The sequence below is a fragment of the Telmatherina bonti genome (assembly GCF_933228915.1).
Source record: "Telmatherina bonti genome assembly, chromosome: 18".
NCBI lineage: Eukaryota > Metazoa > Chordata > Actinopteri > Atheriniformes > Telmatherinidae > Telmatherina > Telmatherina bonti.
The window spans coordinates 37,424,304-37,443,670 of NC_136616.1; the positions used below are offsets into that span (position 1 = coordinate 37,424,304).

The 19,367-nt window shown below is 43.7% G+C and overlaps 1 protein-coding gene across 1 annotated transcript; it reads left to right on the forward strand.

Annotated features, from left to right (window-relative positions):
• On the forward strand, positions 1–19,067 carry cnga1b (cyclic nucleotide gated channel subunit alpha 1b). The gene is made up of 14 exons (XM_079257486.1): positions 1–532; positions 3,093–3,164; positions 3,255–3,308; positions 3,390–3,533; positions 3,612–3,716; positions 6,855–6,961; positions 7,041–7,215; positions 7,661–7,797; positions 7,908–8,080; positions 15,391–15,516; positions 15,785–15,937; positions 16,019–16,250; positions 17,902–18,077; positions 18,148–19,067. The coding sequence occupies exons 1-14, from the start codon at positions 456–458 to the stop codon at positions 18,370–18,372; spliced, it is 1,956 nt and encodes a 651-aa protein (XP_079113612.1). The 5' UTR covers positions 1–455; the 3' UTR covers positions 18,373–19,067.
• Positions 19,068–19,367: the final 300 nt, after the last annotated feature.

Below are 19,367 nucleotides of genomic sequence, written 5' to 3' on the forward strand. Positions count from 1 at the left end.
TGGTCGCCTTGACAACCTGAAGAAGGGAGGAGAAGCCTGATGCTCTTTGTGCTTCAGAGAATAAATGTGAATATGGTGAAGTCATGAATGAATGAATGTCCATTCTTGGTGATGGAGTCACTGTAAAGCTGCACCTGCTAGTTTTACCAGGATTATCACAGGAAATAACCTCCATATGAGCGAGAAAGCACTAACAGCCACTGACAGTAGAGACACAAGCGGGCTGCAGGCGTTACATCCACTCCAGTGTGATAATACATGTAAGAAGCTTTACTAATGTGAATGAGATGAGCTGAACAGCCTGTATTGGGTAGCTGTCAGGTGATGATACAGCCAGGTGATAGACCTCCGTCAGGTTCAACTCCAGGCTCATGCTGCTCCTCTTTCTGATTTATTCCATGTTTACCCAACAGTGATGTTTCTTTCTGACAGCCAGCCAGAGGAAGCTTATCTCCATGGCTAAAGTAGCGCCATTAGTCCCGCCCAGCGCCACCAATATGGAGGACGAGCCAGGTGACATCACAGGAGGCAGGTGAGTTGGAAACTGGAGTCTCCATCTCCAGCATTATAATCTCAGGACATTTATGCTTTACCTGTAGGGTCTCATTAGGCTGTGATTAGGATGTCTAGGTTAAATTATGCCCATAACATGGTGTACTGTGGTTAGATTTTAGGGTTTCAGAGCCACACAAATGCAATGCAAAGATGTTTTTACATCAGATCTTCAGCCTTTAAAACCCAGTTGGTCAAAACAAAACCTGAAAAAATGTCAGCTTTGTAGAAACTAGCAAAACACGACAGTATGCTTTTTATCTGTTGCTAAACGTTTAGACAATAATGTTCCCAAAACAGATTTAAAGTTTATGGGTCCAACATTATTGTTTGGAAATGATTTAGCTGCTGAAGGTGATCAGAGACTCATTGTTAGCACGGCACTAGCACGATATTAGCATGGTGTTAGCCTGGTATTAGCATGGTGTTAGCATGGTGTTAGGCTGGTATTAGCATGATATTAGCATGGTGTTAGCATGGTGTTTGCATGGTATTAGCATGATATTAGCATGGTATTAGCATGGTGTTAGCCTGGTATTAGCATGGTGTTAGCATCTTTGACATATTTCATTGTAACACAGGCATAATAGACACAACTGATGACTCCATTATTCTTCGTATACTCTGGGGATGTCCTTTCAGTAGTCAGGGCTTAAGGGGTTGAGCCCCATGCTCTGAACATACTCTGGTATTAAATGTTTATGAACTAATGGTATAAATGTGATTATAAACATCAAGCCATGTTCACCTGGATCTTCAGAAAGGAAAAAATCTGAAACCACTTTAAATGCTTCTTTGCATTTTTATTTTTATTCTTATTTTTACAATAATATAAATATTCCTTTAAGAAATTACTGAGACAATAGTTCATAACAATGAGTTATAATAGTGAAATAGTGTCAAACAATAACCAAACCAGCAGGTTTACTTCTACAAATTTACCATAAAATGAATTATCACCACAGAAAATGATCCTCTACCAGAGCAGACTATTATCAGATGAAGAACCGTCTTCATTCTGTTCACTGGACATAGACGCCACCTCCGCATGCTTCTCCATCACATCATATTGATGGTTTTAAACAGAAGCTCAAGACCTTTTAGGTTCAGCTTTTATCTGGTTTTTAGTTTGTCTTTATTTGTTGTTATTGTTATAATTCCATTTTTATTTACCTATTTATTTGTGCCATATTTTATCACTTTATTGTTTTAAATATCACACAGGGAGGTTGGTCTGGTCCATGCTGTGAAAGGATCCCCAGGATATAGTGTCCTTATGGTGTGCCAGATGTTTATTTGTTTATTTATTTACTTGTTGGTTAAGGAGACAGAAGATGCTTCCAGAGTTGTGCTATGCAACATGGGATTGGTGCGTTTGTGTGTAAATGATCAGGTGTGTCCATATATTCATATTCTGTATTGTTTTTAGTATACGTAAAGCGCTTTGCGCTGCTTCAGGCTTGAAAGGTGCTGTAGAAATAAGATTTGATTGGATTGGATTTGATAGAAGGGCAGAATCTGGACCACTTATGGCTCAGTTACAGCACTGTGTGGGTCAGAAGTGGACTAGATGTCGTTTGTTGGCCTGGATGTGGACTATGGCTGGTATGCTGTGGGCCAGAAGTGGTCCTGATGCAAGAAGCCTTTCTCAGGTAATTTTCACGTGGTGGTCGTGTGACATTTGGTCCAAACACTTTTAACGGTCTGGATCAATACTTCAGACAGACTTGCAACATAAAAATAAATGGGAAACATTATGACTTCTTACCTGCTACTTCGCAGCTTTTAATATTTAAAAAGCAACAAGACAGAGCGTGATGTAACTTTCTGAGCTTCGTACCTCTGCTTCTGACCCGTTGACATTTATTGTGTTCAGTACTGAAGTAATCATTGTCCAGCAGTGTCAGAGAAACCATCTCTCCTTTTCATAAGGATGACTTTTACTGGTCGGACAGACCTGAGAAAAGATACAGGATGAAATGATGATTAAGGCCTGTTTAACTCGATAAAGAGGACAGAAATGTAGGAACAAACCACAGTGGTGGTGTCGAGTTGTACAGCTGAAATGCAACCAGAAAAGAAGACAAGTATGAGACACAAAAACCACCAGATTAAAAGCTGCCAAAGAAGACACAGAAGAAAGTTGAGATCAGAAAAAAGCTTTGTGGCTTTATTTTACTTCTGGTGTTTTTGCACCAACTGGTTTCAAAACGTGGAAGTGAACTCTGAACTCAGCACTGCCCACTAGTGGATGGGCTGACTTCACAACATTCAGAACAGACGTTAAAAACAAGACATTTGACCATGTTTGGAATGGACGCCCAGTCTTACAGACGTAAGGGAGCAGAAATGGACTTTTAGGCATCGGAGAGATCTCAGAGAAGAGACAGGACGAAGACAATGCTGGATTAGCTTTCAAGTTTAATAATACCCATCAATAACGCTGCTTTACAGTTTAAATCCCACATTTCTCAGAGTTTGGATGAAGGTTTAAGTCATATGAGTGAATATTTGACCTTTCTTCAACGTGCTTGTTGCAGGTTTAGTCAAACAGCAGGACCAGGAGCTCTGTTCAACGTCAATAACAGCAACAACAACGAGGAGGAGGAGGAGTAAGACACACACACACACACACACACACACTGAACCGTGCTCTCTGAAACACACATGATGCACGTGTCCTTCCTTATCCTCTCTTCCAGGGAGGACAAGAAGAGAAAAAAGAAAGAGAAGAGGGAAAAGAAGGAGAAGAAAGAGTACGTAGAAAACCCATTTGCTGTGTTTATACTCTTCCAGTCCAACATTTAACCTGGTCTGTCATTGTTTTGTTTCTCCAGGAAGGAAAAACAGGAGAAGAAGGAGAAGAAGGAGCAGAAACAGAAGGAGAAAGAGGAGAAAAAGAGGTTGAAAGAAGAGAAGGAGAAGGAAAAACAGAAAGAGAAAGAAAAACTGGAAAAAGAGAAGAAGGCCAAAGAGGAAGCGTAAGTTTCCTTCTGCATCAGGTAAAGATCACGGCCGATGAAGTTACTGATCATGATGTGTTCCCTGTGTTTGTCCAGAGCTAAGGAGATCACAGTGTTTGATCCGGCAGGGAACACATACTACTACTGGCTCTTCATCATCACCTTGCCCGTCATGTACAACTGGACCCTGATAATAGCCAGGTACCACCCACCTCGTCGCCATCGGGACCTTAACCATGTCTCTTCATGTCTGCAGGAAGCTTTCAGTCTAAACCTCAGCGTATGTGCAACAGTAAGACCTGGTCTAGATTTAATGCAGAAAAATGCAGAGTTGGTAACTGTTTAACACACTGCAGGAGGATGTCCTACGGTGTGTGTTCCAGTCTGTGAAATAATTTCATTATCTATATATGAAGACATATTAATGACCAGAGAGGAGAACAAGGGATGTTACGGGTTCCTTTAAGTAGGTTTTACTCTCATAAAAATACCAAACAACAACCTTCTTGAAGGTTTCCTATTCCTTTACAAAATAACTCGTTAACCAGTTACTGAGTTAAACCTTGTGGCAGCATGAGGTTGTAGTTTGTTAACACGCTGAATGGATGAAGCGCCATGGAGTCTTCGGGGGAAACGTCATCTCAGTGACGGCGTTCCAACTCTGCTCAGGGATTTGGTGAAGAGAAGAATCTTATGACTCATAAATGGTTCTTTATTGTGGATCGCTCAGAGATTCCACATCCAAAACCTTCAGGAACCCTCTACAACCTGCAGGAAACATCCAAAAACCTGAACAAACCATCCAAAACCTGCAGGAAACATCTACAACCTACAGGGAACTTCTACAACCTGCAGGAACCATCGTAAACCTGCAGGAAACATCTACAACCTACAGGGAACTTCTACAACCTGCAGGAACCATCGTAAACCTGCAGGAAACATCTTCAACCTACAGGAAACTTCTACAACCTGCAGGAACCCTCTACAACCTGCAGGAAACATCCAAAACCTGCAGGAACAATCCAAAACCTGCAGGAAACATCCACAACCTGCAGGAAACATCCGAAAACCTGAACAAACCATCCAAAACCTGCAGGAAACATCTACAACCTACAGGGAACTTCTACAACCTGCAGGAACCATCGTAAACCTGCAGGAAACATCTACAACCTACAGGGAACTTCTACAACCTGCAGGAACCATCGTAAACCTGCAGGAAACATCTACAACCTACAGGGAACTTCTACAACCTGCAGGAACCATCGTAAACCTGCAGGAAACATCTACAACCTACAGGGAACTTCTACAACCTGCAGGAAACATCCAAAACCTGCAGGAAACATCTACAACCTACAGGGAACTTCTACAACCTGCAGGAACCATCGTAAACCTGCAGGAAACATCTACAACCTACAGGGAACTTCTACAACCTGCAGGAACCATCGTAAACCTGCAGGAAACATCTACAACCTACAGGGAACTTCTACAACCTGCAGGAAACATCCGAAAACCTGAACAAACCATCCAAAACCTGCAGGAAACATCTACAACCTACAGGGAACTTCTACAACCTGCAGGAACCATCATAAACCTGCAGGAAACATCTACAACCTACAGGGAACTTCTACAACCTGCAGGAACCATCGTAAACCTGCAGAAAACATCTTCAACCAGCGGGAAACATCCAAAACTTGCAGGAAACATCTACAAACTGCAGGAAACATCCACATACTACAGGAAATATCCAAAACCTGCAGGTAACATCTAAAACTTTAAGGAAACATCTACAACCTACAGGAAACCTCTACAACCTGAAGGAAACATCCAAAACCTGCAGGAAACATCTACACACTACAGGAAATATCCAAAACCTGCAGGAAACATCCAAAACCTGCAGGAAACATCTACACACTACAGGAAATATCCAAAACCTGCAGGAAACATCTACACACTACAGGAAATATCCAAAACCTGCAGGAAACATCCAAAACCTGCAGGAAACATCCACAACCTGCAGGAACTCTCTACAACCTGCAGGAACCATCTACAACCTGCAGAAAACATCTTCAACCAGCAGGAAACATCCAAAACCTGAAGGAAACATCTACACACTACAGGAAATATCCAAAACCTGCAGGAAACATCCAAAACCTGCAGGTAACATCTAAAACTTTAAGGAAACATCTACAACCTGCAGAAAACATCTTCAACCAGCAGGAAACATCCAAAACCTGAACAAAACATCCAAAACCAGCAGGAAACATCCAAAACCTACAGGAAACATCCCAAACCTGCAGGAAACATCTACCACCTACAGGAAACTTCTACAACCTGTAGGAAACATCTAAACCTGAAGGAAACATCTAAAACTTTAAGGAAACATCCAAAACCTTCAGGAAACATCCAAAACCTGCAGGAAACATCTACAAACTGCAGGAAACATCCACACACTACAGGAAATATCCAAAACCTATAGGAAACATCTTCAACTTGCAGGAAACATCCAAAACCTGGAGGACAGATAGAAAGAAACCCCTGATGTGTAAAGAATAAAAAATAAAAAAAATTCCAGCCCCTGTAACGCCAGGGAAACCCTGTATAGTAACAGAAAGGCATGTTTAGTTCATGTCTATCATGTAAATACAGTTTACAGCCTTAGTATGTGATGGAACCTGTTGTTTTGGATTTTTTATTGTATGTTAAAACAGCGTGTTTAATAATTTCCTTACCTATAAATATATATTTTCATTCATTTAAGCAGGTTCTTTTTAAAACACAGCAAATTTAATAAAAAATATGTTATAGATATTTTTTCCTCCTCACTTATTAGAACAAAAATGTCTTAAGTCACCACTTTACAAAATACCGTGCATTGCTGCAGGTTTTAGATGTTTGCTGCTCCAACACGCCTGATTCAGTTTAAATGTCTCCTCAACAGTCCTGCACATGCATGTTGGCCCATTAATCTGGTTCTGGTTCTGCAGCAGGAAACATCTAAAACCAGGCCTGAGCATAAAACACTGGATCTGGTTGCATGATGTTCTTCAGAGTTCACTGTCGGATTAATTAAAGGTAAAAAAGTCAAACTTGTGAAGTCCTCCTCACGAGGAATCGTCCAGTTAGCCAACTGCCAGAATGAGACAGGAAAATGGCCATCAAGATGCAGGATGTGCAGATCCGATCAGGTCTTCAGACCCACCGTATGCATCCCATCAGACCGCCGGTCCCGATGACACCAGGTCTTTCAGAAAGCAGGTCTTCAGAGTGGACCGGTCTGGTTCCTGGAGTTGTCGGGTCGAGGTCCTGACCGTAATGTGTGTGTTTCTGTGTGTGTTTCAGGGCGTGCTTCGAGGAGCTGCAGAGCGACTATCTGATCTTTTGGTTCATCGTGGACTTCCTCTCTGACAGCATCTATCTTCTGGACATGGTCTTCAGAACCAGGACTGGTCCGCGACACACACACACACACACACCAGCTAATGCGACCATGTTACACACGTGCTCACCGGGACTGCGTGTTTTCAGGTTACCTGGAGCAGGGCTTGCTGGTGAAGGATGAGCTGAAGCTGCGCGAGCGGTACATGAAGAGTTTCCAGTTCAAACTGGACCTGGTCTCCATGGTTCCCACCGACGTGGGGTACTTAATCCTCGGCACCAAATACCCGGAGATCCGTCTCAACAAGCTCTTCAGGTTCAACAGGTAAAGGTGGCAGGTTCGTCCACCTGGAGGTTGCATGCAGCCCTCCGGTCGTTGAGGCTGCAGGAGGATTCAGAGCTGAAACAGTTTGAACCTGACATGTTTTAGATTTATTAGTTAACAAACACCAGTTTGCATCACATTAAACAGCTGGGACTGTTTAAAAAAAGAGGATTTGGTCCAGATTCAGCATCCATGACCTTCTGAGTCGTTCAGGACGGAAGACGGAGGGAGGCTCTCCAGTTTATTCCCACATCTGAGAGGAAATAAAAAAACATCTCAGAAACAAAGTTCTGAGAAGAAAGTTGGGACAAGATTAGCATATTTCTGCTTCTGCAGTCAGAATGTCATGAACCTTGTGGCTCGCTTCCGTTTAGGTCCGCAGGGCCAGACCACATGTAGAACCAGTCTGGACCTGACTCCTGACCTGTTTCACCTGCTTTGACAGGATGATGGAGTTCTTCCAGAGGACGGAGACCAGGACCAACTACCCCAACGCTCTTCGTATCTCCAACCTCGTCATGTACATCCTCATCATCATCCACTGGAACGCCTGCCTCTACTACTCCTTCTCCAAGGCCATCGGTGGGCTCCAGTCTTTTCTCTGGTTGCTCCAGGTGTATTCCTGTCCAGCTCATCTGGAGGGAAACCAGTTTAAATCCAGCCAGACAACCAGATGTTTCCTGTCCCTCCAGGCTTTGGAGCTGACAGGTTTGTGTATCCCAACCCTGCGGATCCGGAGTTTGGCCGTCTGGTGAGGAAGTATGCCTACAGCATGTACTGGTCCACTCTGACTCTCACCACCATCGGAGAAACACCGCCCCCTGTGGAGAACTCCGAGTACTTCTTCGTCGTCACCGACTTCCTGGTGGGTTGGAAAAAAACGCAACTTACCGAGTTATTAGTTATTATTATTATTATTACGCTGAAAATGGTTTCATTGGTCTTCCTGTTGTCAGAGGAAACCCTCATTAAACGCAGTCATGTTGACTGGTTTAACTGGGAACAGGTCGGCAATGTGACTGGTTTAACTGGGAACAGGTCGGCAATGTGACTGGTTTAACTGGGAACAGGTCGGTAACATGACTGGTTTAAATGGGAATAGGTCGGTAATATGGCTGGTTTAACTGGGAACAGGTCGGCAACATGACTGGTTTAACTGGGAACAGGTCGGCAATGTGACTGGTTTAACTGGGAACAGGTCAGTAATGTGACTGGTTTAACTGGGAACAGGTTGGCAATGTCACTGGTTTAACTGGGAACAGGTCGGCAATGTGACTGGTTTAACTGGGAACAGGTTGGCAATGTCACTGGTTTAACTGGGAACAGGTCGGCAATGTGACTGGTTTAACTGGGAACAGGTCGGCAATGTGACTGGTTTAACTGGGAACAGGTCGGTAACATGACTGGTTTAACTGGGAACAGGTCGGCAACATGACTGGTTTAACTGGGAACAGGTTGGCAACATGACTGGTTTAACTGGGAACAGGTCGGCAACATGACTGGTTTAACTGGGAATAGGTCTGTAACATGACTGGTTTAACTGGGAACAGGTCTGTAACATGACTGGTTTAACTGGGAACAGGTCGGCAACATGACTGGTTTAACTGGGAACAGGTCAGTAACATGACTGGTTTAACTGGGAACAGGTCGGCAACATGACTGGTTTAAATGGGAATAGGTCGGTAACATGACTGGTTTAACTGGGAATATGTCAGTAATGTGACTGGTTTAACTGGGAATACGTCTGTAACATGACTGGTTTAACTGGGAATAGGTCTGTAACATGACTGGTTTAACTGGGAATACGTCTGTAACATGACTGGTTTAACTGGGAATAGGTCAGTAACATAACTGGTTTAAATGGGAATAGGTCGGTAATATGGCTGCTTTAACTGGGAATAAGTCTATAACATGACTGGTTTAACTGGGAATAGGTCAGTAACATGACTGGTTTAACTGGGAATATGTCAGTAATGTGACTGGTTTAACTGGGAACAGGTCGGTAACATAACTGGTTTAAATGGGAACAGGTCGGTAATATGGCTGGTTTAACTGGGAATACGTCTATAACATGACTGGTTTAACTGGGAATAGGTCAGTAACATGACTGGTTTAACTGGGAATACGTCTGTAACATGACTGGTTTAACTGGGAATAAGTCTGTAACATGACTGGTTTAACTGGGAACAGGTCGGTAACATAACTGGTTTAAATGGGAACAGGTCGGTAACATGACTGGTTTAACTGGGAATAGTTCAGTAACATGACTGGTTTAACTGGGAATAGGTCGGTAACATAACTGGTTTAACTGGGAATAGGTCAGTAACATGACTGGTTTAGCTGGGAATACGTCTGTAACATGACTGGTTTAACTGGGAACAGGTCGGTAACATAACTGGTTTAAATGGGAATAGGTCGGTAATATGGCTGGTTTAACTGGGAATAAGTCTATAACATAACTGGTTTAAATGGGAAAAAGTCGGTAATATGGCTGGTTTAACTGGGAATACGTCTGTAACATGACTGGTTTAACTGGGAATAGGTCAGTAACATGACTGGTTTAACTGGGAATACGTCTGTAACATGACTGGTTTAACTGGGAATAAGTCTGTAACATGACTGGTTTAACTGGGAATAGGTCAGTAACATGACTGGTTTAACTGGGAATACGTCGGTAATATGGCTGGTTTAACTGGGAATACGTCAGTAATGTGACTGGTTTAACTGGGAACAGGTCGGTAACATGACTGGTTTAACTGGGAATAGGTCAGTAACATGACTGGTTTAACTGGGAACAGGTCGGCAATGTGACTGGTTTAACTGGGAACAGGTCAGTAATGTGACTGGTTTAACTGGGAACAGGTTGGCAATGTCACTGGTTTAACTGGGAACAGGTCGGCAATGTGACTGGTTTAACTGGGAACAGGTCGGCAATGTGACTGGTTTAACTGGGAACAGGTCGGTAACATGACTGGTTTAACTGGGAACAGGTCGGCAACATGACTGGTTTAACTGGGAACAGGTTGGCAACATGACTGGTTTAACTGGGAACAGGTCGGCAACATGACTGGTTTAACTGGGAATAGGTCTGTAACATGACTGGTTTAACTGGGAACAGGTCTGTAACATGACTGGTTTAACTGGGAACAGGTCGGCAACATGACTGGTTTAACTGGGAACAGGTCAGTAACATGACTGGTTTAACTGGGAACAGGTCGGCAACATGACTGGTTTAAATGGGAATAGGTCGGTAACATGACTGGTTTAACTGGGAATATGTCAGTAATGTGACTGGTTTAACTGGGAATACGTCTGTAACATGACTGGTTTAACTGGGAATAGGTCTGTAACATGACTGGTTTAACTGGGAATACGTCTGTAACATGACTGGTTTAACTGGGAATAGGTCAGTAACATAACTGGTTTAAATGGGAATAGGTCGGTAATATGGCTGCTTTAACTGGGAATAAGTCTATAACATGACTGGTTTAACTGGGAATAGGTCAGTAACATGACTGGTTTAACTGGGAATATGTCAGTAATGTGACTGGTTTAACTGGGAACAGGTCGGTAACATAACTGGTTTAAATGGGAACAGGTCGGTAATATGGCTGGTTTAACTGGGAATACGTCTATAACATGACTGGTTTAACTGGGAATAGGTCAGTAACATGACTGGTTTAACTGGGAATACGTCTGTAACATGACTGGTTTAACTGGGAATAAGTCTGTAACATGACTGGTTTAACTGGGAACAGGTCGGTAACATAACTGGTTTAAATGGGAACAGGTCGGTAACATGACTGGTTTAACTGGGAATAGTTCAGTAACATGACTGGTTTAACTGGGAATAGGTCGGTAACATAACTGGTTTAACTGGGAATAGGTCAGTAACATGACTGGTTTAGCTGGGAATACGTCTGTAACATGACTGGTTTAACTGGGAACAGGTCGGTAACATAACTGGTTTAAATGGGAATAGGTCGGTAATATGGCTGGTTTAACTGGGAATAAGTCTATAACATAACTGGTTTAAATGGGAATAGGTCGGTAATATGGCTGGTTTAACTGGGAATACGTCTGTAACATGACTGGTTTAACTGGGAATAGGTCAGTAACATGACTGGTTTAACTGGGAATACGTCTGTAACATGACTGGTTTAACTGGGAATAAGTCTGTAACATGACTGGTTTAACTGGGAATAGGTCAGTAACATGACTGGTTTAACTGGGAATACGTCGGTAATATGGCTGGTTTAACTGGGAATACGTCAGTAATGTGACTGGTTTAACTGGGAACAGGTCGGTAACATGACTGGTTTAACTGGGAATAGGTCAGTAACATGACTGGTTTAACTGGGAATAAGTCTGTAACATGACTGCTTTAACTGGGAATAGGTCAGTAACATGACTGGTTTAACTGGGAATAGGTCGGTAACATGACTGGTTTAACTGGGAATATGTCAGTAATGTGACTGGTTTAACTGGGAACAGGTCGGCAATGTGACTGGTTTAACTGGGAACAGGTCGGCAATGTGACTGGTTTAACTGGGAATAGGTCGGTAACATGACTGGTTTAACTGGGAATAGGTCGGTAATGTGACTGGTTTAACTGGGAATAGGTTGGTAACGTGACTGGTTTAACTGGGAACAGGTCGGCAATGTGACTGGTTTAACTGGGAACAGGTCGGTAACGTGACTGGTTTAACTGGGAACAGGTCGGCAATGTGACTGGTTTAACTGGGAATAGGTCAGTAACGTGACCGGTTTAACTGGGAACAGGTCGGTAACATGACTGGTTTAACTGGTAAAAAGTCTGTAACATGACTGGTTTAACTGGGAATAGGTCAGTAACATGACTGGTTTAACTGGGAATAGGTCAGTAACATGATTGGTTTAACTGGGAATAGTTCGAAAACATGACTGGTTTAACTGGGAATAGGTCAGTAACATGACTGGTTTAACTGGGAATACGTCTGTAACATGACTGGTTTAACTGGGAATAGGTCGGTAACATAACTGGTTTAACTGGGAATAGGTCGGTAATATGGCTGCTTTAACTGGGAATAAGTCTATAACATGACTGGTTTAACTGGGAATAGGTCAGTAACATGACTGGTTTAACTGGGAATATGTCAGTAATGTGACTGGTTTAACTGGGAACAGGTCGGTAACATAACTGGTTTAAATGGGAATAGGTCAGTAACATGACTGGTTTAACTGGGAATACGTCTGTAACATGACTGGTTTAACTGGGAACAGGTCGGTAACATAACTGGTTTAAATGGGAATAGGTCGGTAATATGGCTGGTTTAACTGGGAATACGTCTATAACATGACTGGTTTAACTGGGAATAGGTCAGTAACATGACTGGTTTAACTGGGAATACGTCTGTAACATGACTGGTTTAACTGGGAATAAGTCTGTAACATGACTGGTTTAACTGGGAACAGGTCGGTAACATAACTGGTTTAAATGGGAACAGGTCGGTAACATGACTGGTTTAACTGGGAATAGTTCAGTAACATGACTGGTTTAACTGGGAATAGGTCGGTAACATAACTGGTTTAACTGGGAATAGGTCAGTAACATGACTGGTTTAACTGGGAATACGTCTGTAACATGACTGGTTTAACTGGGAACAGGTCAGTAACATAACTGGTTTAAATGGGAATAGGTCGGTAATATGGCTGGTTTAACTGGGAATACGTCTGTAACATGACTGGTTTAACTGGGAATAGGTCAGTAACATGACTGGTTTAACTGGGAATACGTCTGTAACATGACTGGTTTAACTGGGAATAAGTCTGTAACATGACTGGTTTAACTGGGAATAGGTCAGTAACATGACTGGTTTAACTGGGAATACGTCGGTAATATGGCTGGTTTAACTGGGAATACGTCAGTAATGTGACTGGTTTAACTGGGAATAAGTCTGTAACATGACTGGTTTAACTGGGAATAGGTCAGTAACATGACTGGTTTAACTGGGAATAGGTCGGTAACATGACTGGTTTAACTGGGAATATGTCAGTAATGTGACTGGTTTAACTGGGAACAGGTCGGCAATGTGACTGGTTTAACTGGGAACAGGTCGGCAATGTGACTGGTTTAACTGGGAATAGGTCGGTAACATGACTGGTTTAACTGGGAATAGGTCGGTAATGTGACTGGTTTAACTGGGAATAGGTTGGTAACGTGACTGGTTTAACTGGGAACAGGTCGGCAATGTGACTGGTTTAACTGGGAACAGGTCGGTAACGTGACTGGTTTAACTGGGAACAGGTCGGCAATGTGACTGGTTTAACTGGGAATAGGTCAGTAACGTGACCGGTTTAACTGGGAACAGGTCGGTAACATGACTGGTTTAACTGGTAAAAAGTCTGTAACATGACTGGTTTAACTGGGAATAGGTCAGTAACATGACTGGTTTAACTGGGAATAGGTCAGTAACATGATTGGTTTAACTGGGAATAGTTCGAAAACATGACTGGTTTAACTGGGAATAGGTCAGTAACATGACTGGTTTAACTGGGAATACGTCTGTAACATGACTGGTTTAACTGGGAACAGGTCGGTAACATAACTGGTTTAAATGGGAATAGGTCGGTAATATGGCTGGTTTAACTGGGAATAAGTCTATAACATAACTGGTTTAAATGGGAATAGGTCGGTAATATGGCTGGTTTAACTGGGAATACGTCTGTAACATGACTGGTTTAACTGGGAATAGGTCAGTAACATGACTGGTTTAACTGGGAATAGGTCGGTAATATGGCTGGTTTAACTGGGAATACGTCGGTAATGTGACTTGTTTAACTGGGAACAGGTCGGCAATGTGACTGGTTTAACTGGGAATAGGTCGGTAACATGACTGGTTTAACTGGGAATAAGTCTGTAACATGACTGGTTTAACTGGGAATAGGTCAGTAACATGACTGGTTTAGCTGGGAATAGGTCGGTAACGTGACTGGTTTAACTGGGAATAGGTCGGTAACATGACTGGTTTAACTGGGAATAGGTCTGTAACATGACTGGTTTAACTGGGAATAGGTCGGTAACATAACTGGTTTAACTGGGAATAGGTCGGTAATATTGCTGGTTTAACTGGGAATACGTCAGTAATGTGACTGGTTTAACTGGGAACAGGTCGGCAATGTGACTGGTTTAACTGGGAACAGGTCGGTAACATGACCGGTTTAACTGGGAAGAGGTCGGCAATGTGACTGGTTTAACTGGGAACAGGTCGGTAACATGACTGGTTTAACTGGGAATAGGTCAGTAACGTGACTGATTTAACTGGGAATAGGTCGGTAACATGACTGGTTTAACTGGGAATAAGTCTGTAACATGACTGGTTTAACTGGGAATAGGTCGGTAATATGGCTGGTTTAACTGGGAATACGTCAGTAATGTGACTGGTTTAACTGGGAACAGGTCAGCAATGCGACTGGTTTAACTGGGAACAGGTCGGCAATGTTACTGGTTTAACTGGCAACAGGTCAGTAACATTGTGATCTAAACATGAAAATTTCTTACATTTTGAGGGACTTTTACTTTGAGCTGTAAAATTCTGAAGTTGAGTCACATGAAGGTGGAAATCTGACATTTCTGTGGACGAGAAGACAAGAACTGGACCTGCAATAAAAAACAAAAAGAGAAATATTCATAATGATGAAAAATGAAAGCAATTAGAGGAAATAAATTTGATTTAGGAATATAACCAGTCATCTAAGTTTCTCATTAAAATAACTTTCTTATTGACTTTCACTTTTTTATTCACCATCGTTTTCATGACCTCTTTAAAAAATTTTAGCTGCTTGAAGGAAGAAAACTTGTTTCATACTTGCCAGCAAATGTGGAAGAAAGAATGTGATTCTTTTATTGATGCCTGTTGATGCACATTTACAACAAACCATTTTCAGACTTCATTTATTTATTAACTAATTTTAAAAATTTACTCTTGTTTATTCAGTTATTTTCATGGTATCATTTCTAATAATTATCAGCTAATTCAATGACTCATTGTAGTTTATATCTTAAAGTCTGTTTCTTTTAGTCTTTTTCTTCATTTTTCTGTATTTATTGAGTTTTTAATTCAGACATGAGTTGTGATGTAGAGATGAATTTAGGGTCCTGGTGCAGACCATGGTTTTATTTAACATGTCCTGCAGGTTGGCGTGCTGATTTTCGCCACCATCGTCGGTAACGTGGGTTCCATGATCACCAACATGAACGCCGCCAGAGCTGACTTCCAGGCCCGCATCGACGCCATCAAGCAGTACATGAGCTTTCGGAAGGTCAGCTGACCCCTTGTTGTTTTTTTCTGACCCTACAGAGTCGCAGCAGAGAGTCAGGACTGGAACACTATGGTTTTCCTACCCATCAAACTGGTTTTATGGGTTTTTAAACATGTAAAAAACTGGGACTATTTCATAAAGTTGGTTTAAATTGCGTCTTTTCTGATTTAACTGTCAGATAATTTCTGTGTTTTCATGTTGTTTTGAATAAAGTTTTATTGTGATATGTTGGTTTCTAACCCCAGTCCCCAAACGTCTGGTCTTGCAGGTTACCAAGGACCTGGAGAAGCGTGTCATCAAGTGGTTCGACTTCCTGTGGACCAATAAGAAAGCGGTGGACGAGAGGGAGGTGCTGAAGTACCTGCCTGACAAGTTGAGAGCTGAGATCGCCATCAACGTTCACCTGGACACGCTGAAGAAGGTGGGAACCCGCTTTAAACCCCTGCGGTCAGTCTGAGGAGAGTGAAAACCCCCATCAGAACCCCTCTGTTTGTTCCTGCAGGTCCGGATCTTTGCAGACTGCGAGGCCGGGCTGCTGGTGGAGCTGGTGCTGAAGCTGCAGCCGCAGGTCTACAGTCCCGGAGACTACATCTGCAAGAAGGGAGATATCGGCAGGGAGATGTACATCATCAAGGAGGGAAAACTGGCGGTCGTCGCCGACGACGGCATCACGCAGTTTGTGGTTCTCAGTGATGGAAGCTACTTTGGCGAGATCAGCATCCTGGCCATCAAAGGTGGGTTTGGACCCCCGTCTGAGTGTCTGGAAGGGATCTCATTAGAGCCACGGATGCACACGGCATGAAAACTCTCACATCAGGCTTCAGGTCTACTTTTCAACACCGGTTTACGACTTTTCTGTGACTTACTGGTCCCCAGTACGACAGAAACATATCAGATGTTGAAACTGAGACATTTGATCTTTTATTGCTAAAATTTTACAACGTTTAGAAACAGTTTGTCTCAGACTGGTGAAGATCTGTCTGTCTTTGCATCTGAGAGATTCTGAAACACTCCTATTATACCCAGTTACATTACCGACCTGTTCCCAGTTAAACCAGTTACATTACTGACCTGTTCCCAGTTAAACCAGTTACATTACTGACCTGTTCCCAGTTAAACCAGTTACATTACCGACCTGTTCCCAGTTAAACCAGTTACATTACTGACCTGTTCCCAGTTAAACCAGTTACATTACCAACCTTTTCACAGTTAAACCAGTTGGATTACCGACCTGCTCCCAGTTAAACTGGTTACATTACTGACCTGTTCCCAGTTAAACCAGTTACATTACCAACCTTTTCCCAGTTAAACCAGTTGGATTATCGACCTGCTCCCAGTTAAACCGGTAACATAACCAACCTGTTCACAGTTCCTGTTCCCAGTTAAACTGGTGACATTACCGACCTGTTTCCAGTTAAACCAGTTATATTAGCAATCTGTTCCCAGTTAAACCAGTTGGATTACCGACCTGCTCCCAGTTAAACCGGTTACATAACCGACCTGTTCACAGTTCAACTGCTTATATTAGCAATCTGTTCCCAGTTAAACTGGTTACATTACCAACCTGTTCCCAGTGAAACCAGTCCCATTCCCAGCAAAAATCAGTCCTGTTCCCAGTTAAACCAGACCCATTCCCAGAGAAACCAGTTCTATTCACAGTAAAACCAGACCCATTCCCAGAGAAACCAGTCCCATTCCCAGTGAACCTCGTCCCGTTCCCATTGAAACCAGTCCCGTTCCCATTGAAACCAGTCCCGTTCCCAGTGAACCTCGTCCCGTTCCCTTTGAAACCAGTCCTGTTCCCATTGAAACCAGTCCCGTTCCCAGTGAACCTCGTCCCGTTCCCATTGAAACCAGTCCCATTCCCAGTGAAACCAGTCTCGTTCCCATTGAAACCGTCCTGTCCCCATTGAAACCAGTCCCATTCCCACTGAAACCAGTCCCTTTCCCATTGAAACCAGTCCCATTCCCAGTGAAACCAGTCCCGTTCCCATTGAAACCAGTCCCGTTCCCAGTGAACCTCGTCCCGTTCCCATTGAAACCAGTCCTGTTCCCATTGAAACCAGTCCCGTTCCCAGTGAACCTCGTCCCGTTCCCATTGAAACCAGTCCCATTTACAGTGAAACCAGTCTCGTTCCCATTGAAACCATCCTGTCCCCATTGAAAACAGTCCCATTCCCACTGAAACCAGTCCCTTTCCCATTGAAACCAGTCCCATTCCCATTGAAACCAGTCCCATTCCCATTGAAACCAGTCCCGTTCCCATTGAAACCAGTCCCATTCCCATTGAAACCAGTCCCATTCCCATTGAAACCAGTCCCGTTCCCATTGAAACCAGTCCCGTTCCCAGTGAAACCAGTCTGAAAGCCGTTGGCTCCCCGACAGGCAGCAAGGCGGGAAACAGGAGGACAGCGAACATCAGGAGCATCGGGTACTCCGACCTCTTCTGCCTTTCCAAAGACGACCTGATGGAGGCGCTAACGGAGTATCCGGATGCCAAGGCCATGCTGGAGGAGAAGGGGCGGCAGATCCTGATGAAGGACGGGCTGCTGGACCTTGAGGTACTGCCGTCACGTTTCACACACCCCATCGTAAACTGGTGCAGCAGCAGTAACCTGTGTGCTCCTCCAGGTGGCGGCGCAGGGCCCGGACCCCAAGGAGATAGAGGAGAAAGTGGACCGGATGACGGCCACGCTGGACACCCTGCAGACCCGCTACGCCCGGCTGCTGGCGGAGCACGAGGCCACCAACAGCAAGCTGAAGCACAGGGTCACCCGGCTGGAGAAAAAGCTGACGCCCCCGTCACAAGGCGAGCAGCCCGGCGATGCTCCGCCCCCTCCCACGCCCGACACATAGACCACCACAGAAGAAGAAAAAGAAGAGGGAGGGGTTGATTGAGACGTGGATCAAACCAAACTCACAAAACTTTTTCAAATTTACAAAACTTGAAGATTTTTAAATTGATTTTTCCCCACAATGCACTGCGTCAGCTGTTGCGTATCGTCCCTTCAGGTGGGACGTTCGATGCCCGGGCGTGAACCTGAAGGAGAGGTTCCACTGGGCGGAGCGAGGAGCCTCAGAGGGAAGCGCGTTGAAGCCGCAAAACGTTAATTATCATGTAAAAATGAGCAGCATGCTTGTCTGCACGTAGCTCACGTTATTTCTAGTTAGTAGCGGTTCCTGACATGTTCATACGTGTTCATGACGTGTTCGTACACCGAACACGACGAGAGGGTCTTGACTGCAGCCTGGAGAATGAGGCGGGGCTGGATATTGGGCAGGGTTGGACGTCCAACCAAGCCCACACAAGATTTTGATTAGATTAACCCTGACTCTGACTCTAACCCCGCCCATTTACCATCCAACTCCGCGCAGTTTATACAAAACCACGCCCACTGGACGTCCAACCCCCCGCCCAATATCCAGGCTCGCCCCATTCCCTAGAAAGCTGCCGGGGGTTATTGGACATGACCCACATGTTATGACGCATTAACACGCAAACAAGGCGGCCAACCAGTGTGACGTTATTCTACAGAAGTTGTTTCAGATGATAGAGCGAGCTTTAACTCCCCGTCCAGCTGCTGTAAACCGGGATGACGGACATAAAACGCCTGACTCTCCTCTGCTTTTAAACATACAAACCATCTGGATCCACATGATGGGAGCACTGCGCTGAAATAAAGATATTTTATAAGGAAACCTCCACTGGCTTCTTTTATTTCTGGATTCATTCATCAGTCAGAACAAATTCCGAAAAGTCAAGGATTTTTCACTGCAAAGAATTTAATCTGACAGCATTTTATTGCTGATTTCTTTCACTAAAGTCCAGATTAAAGTTCATTTGTTGTCAT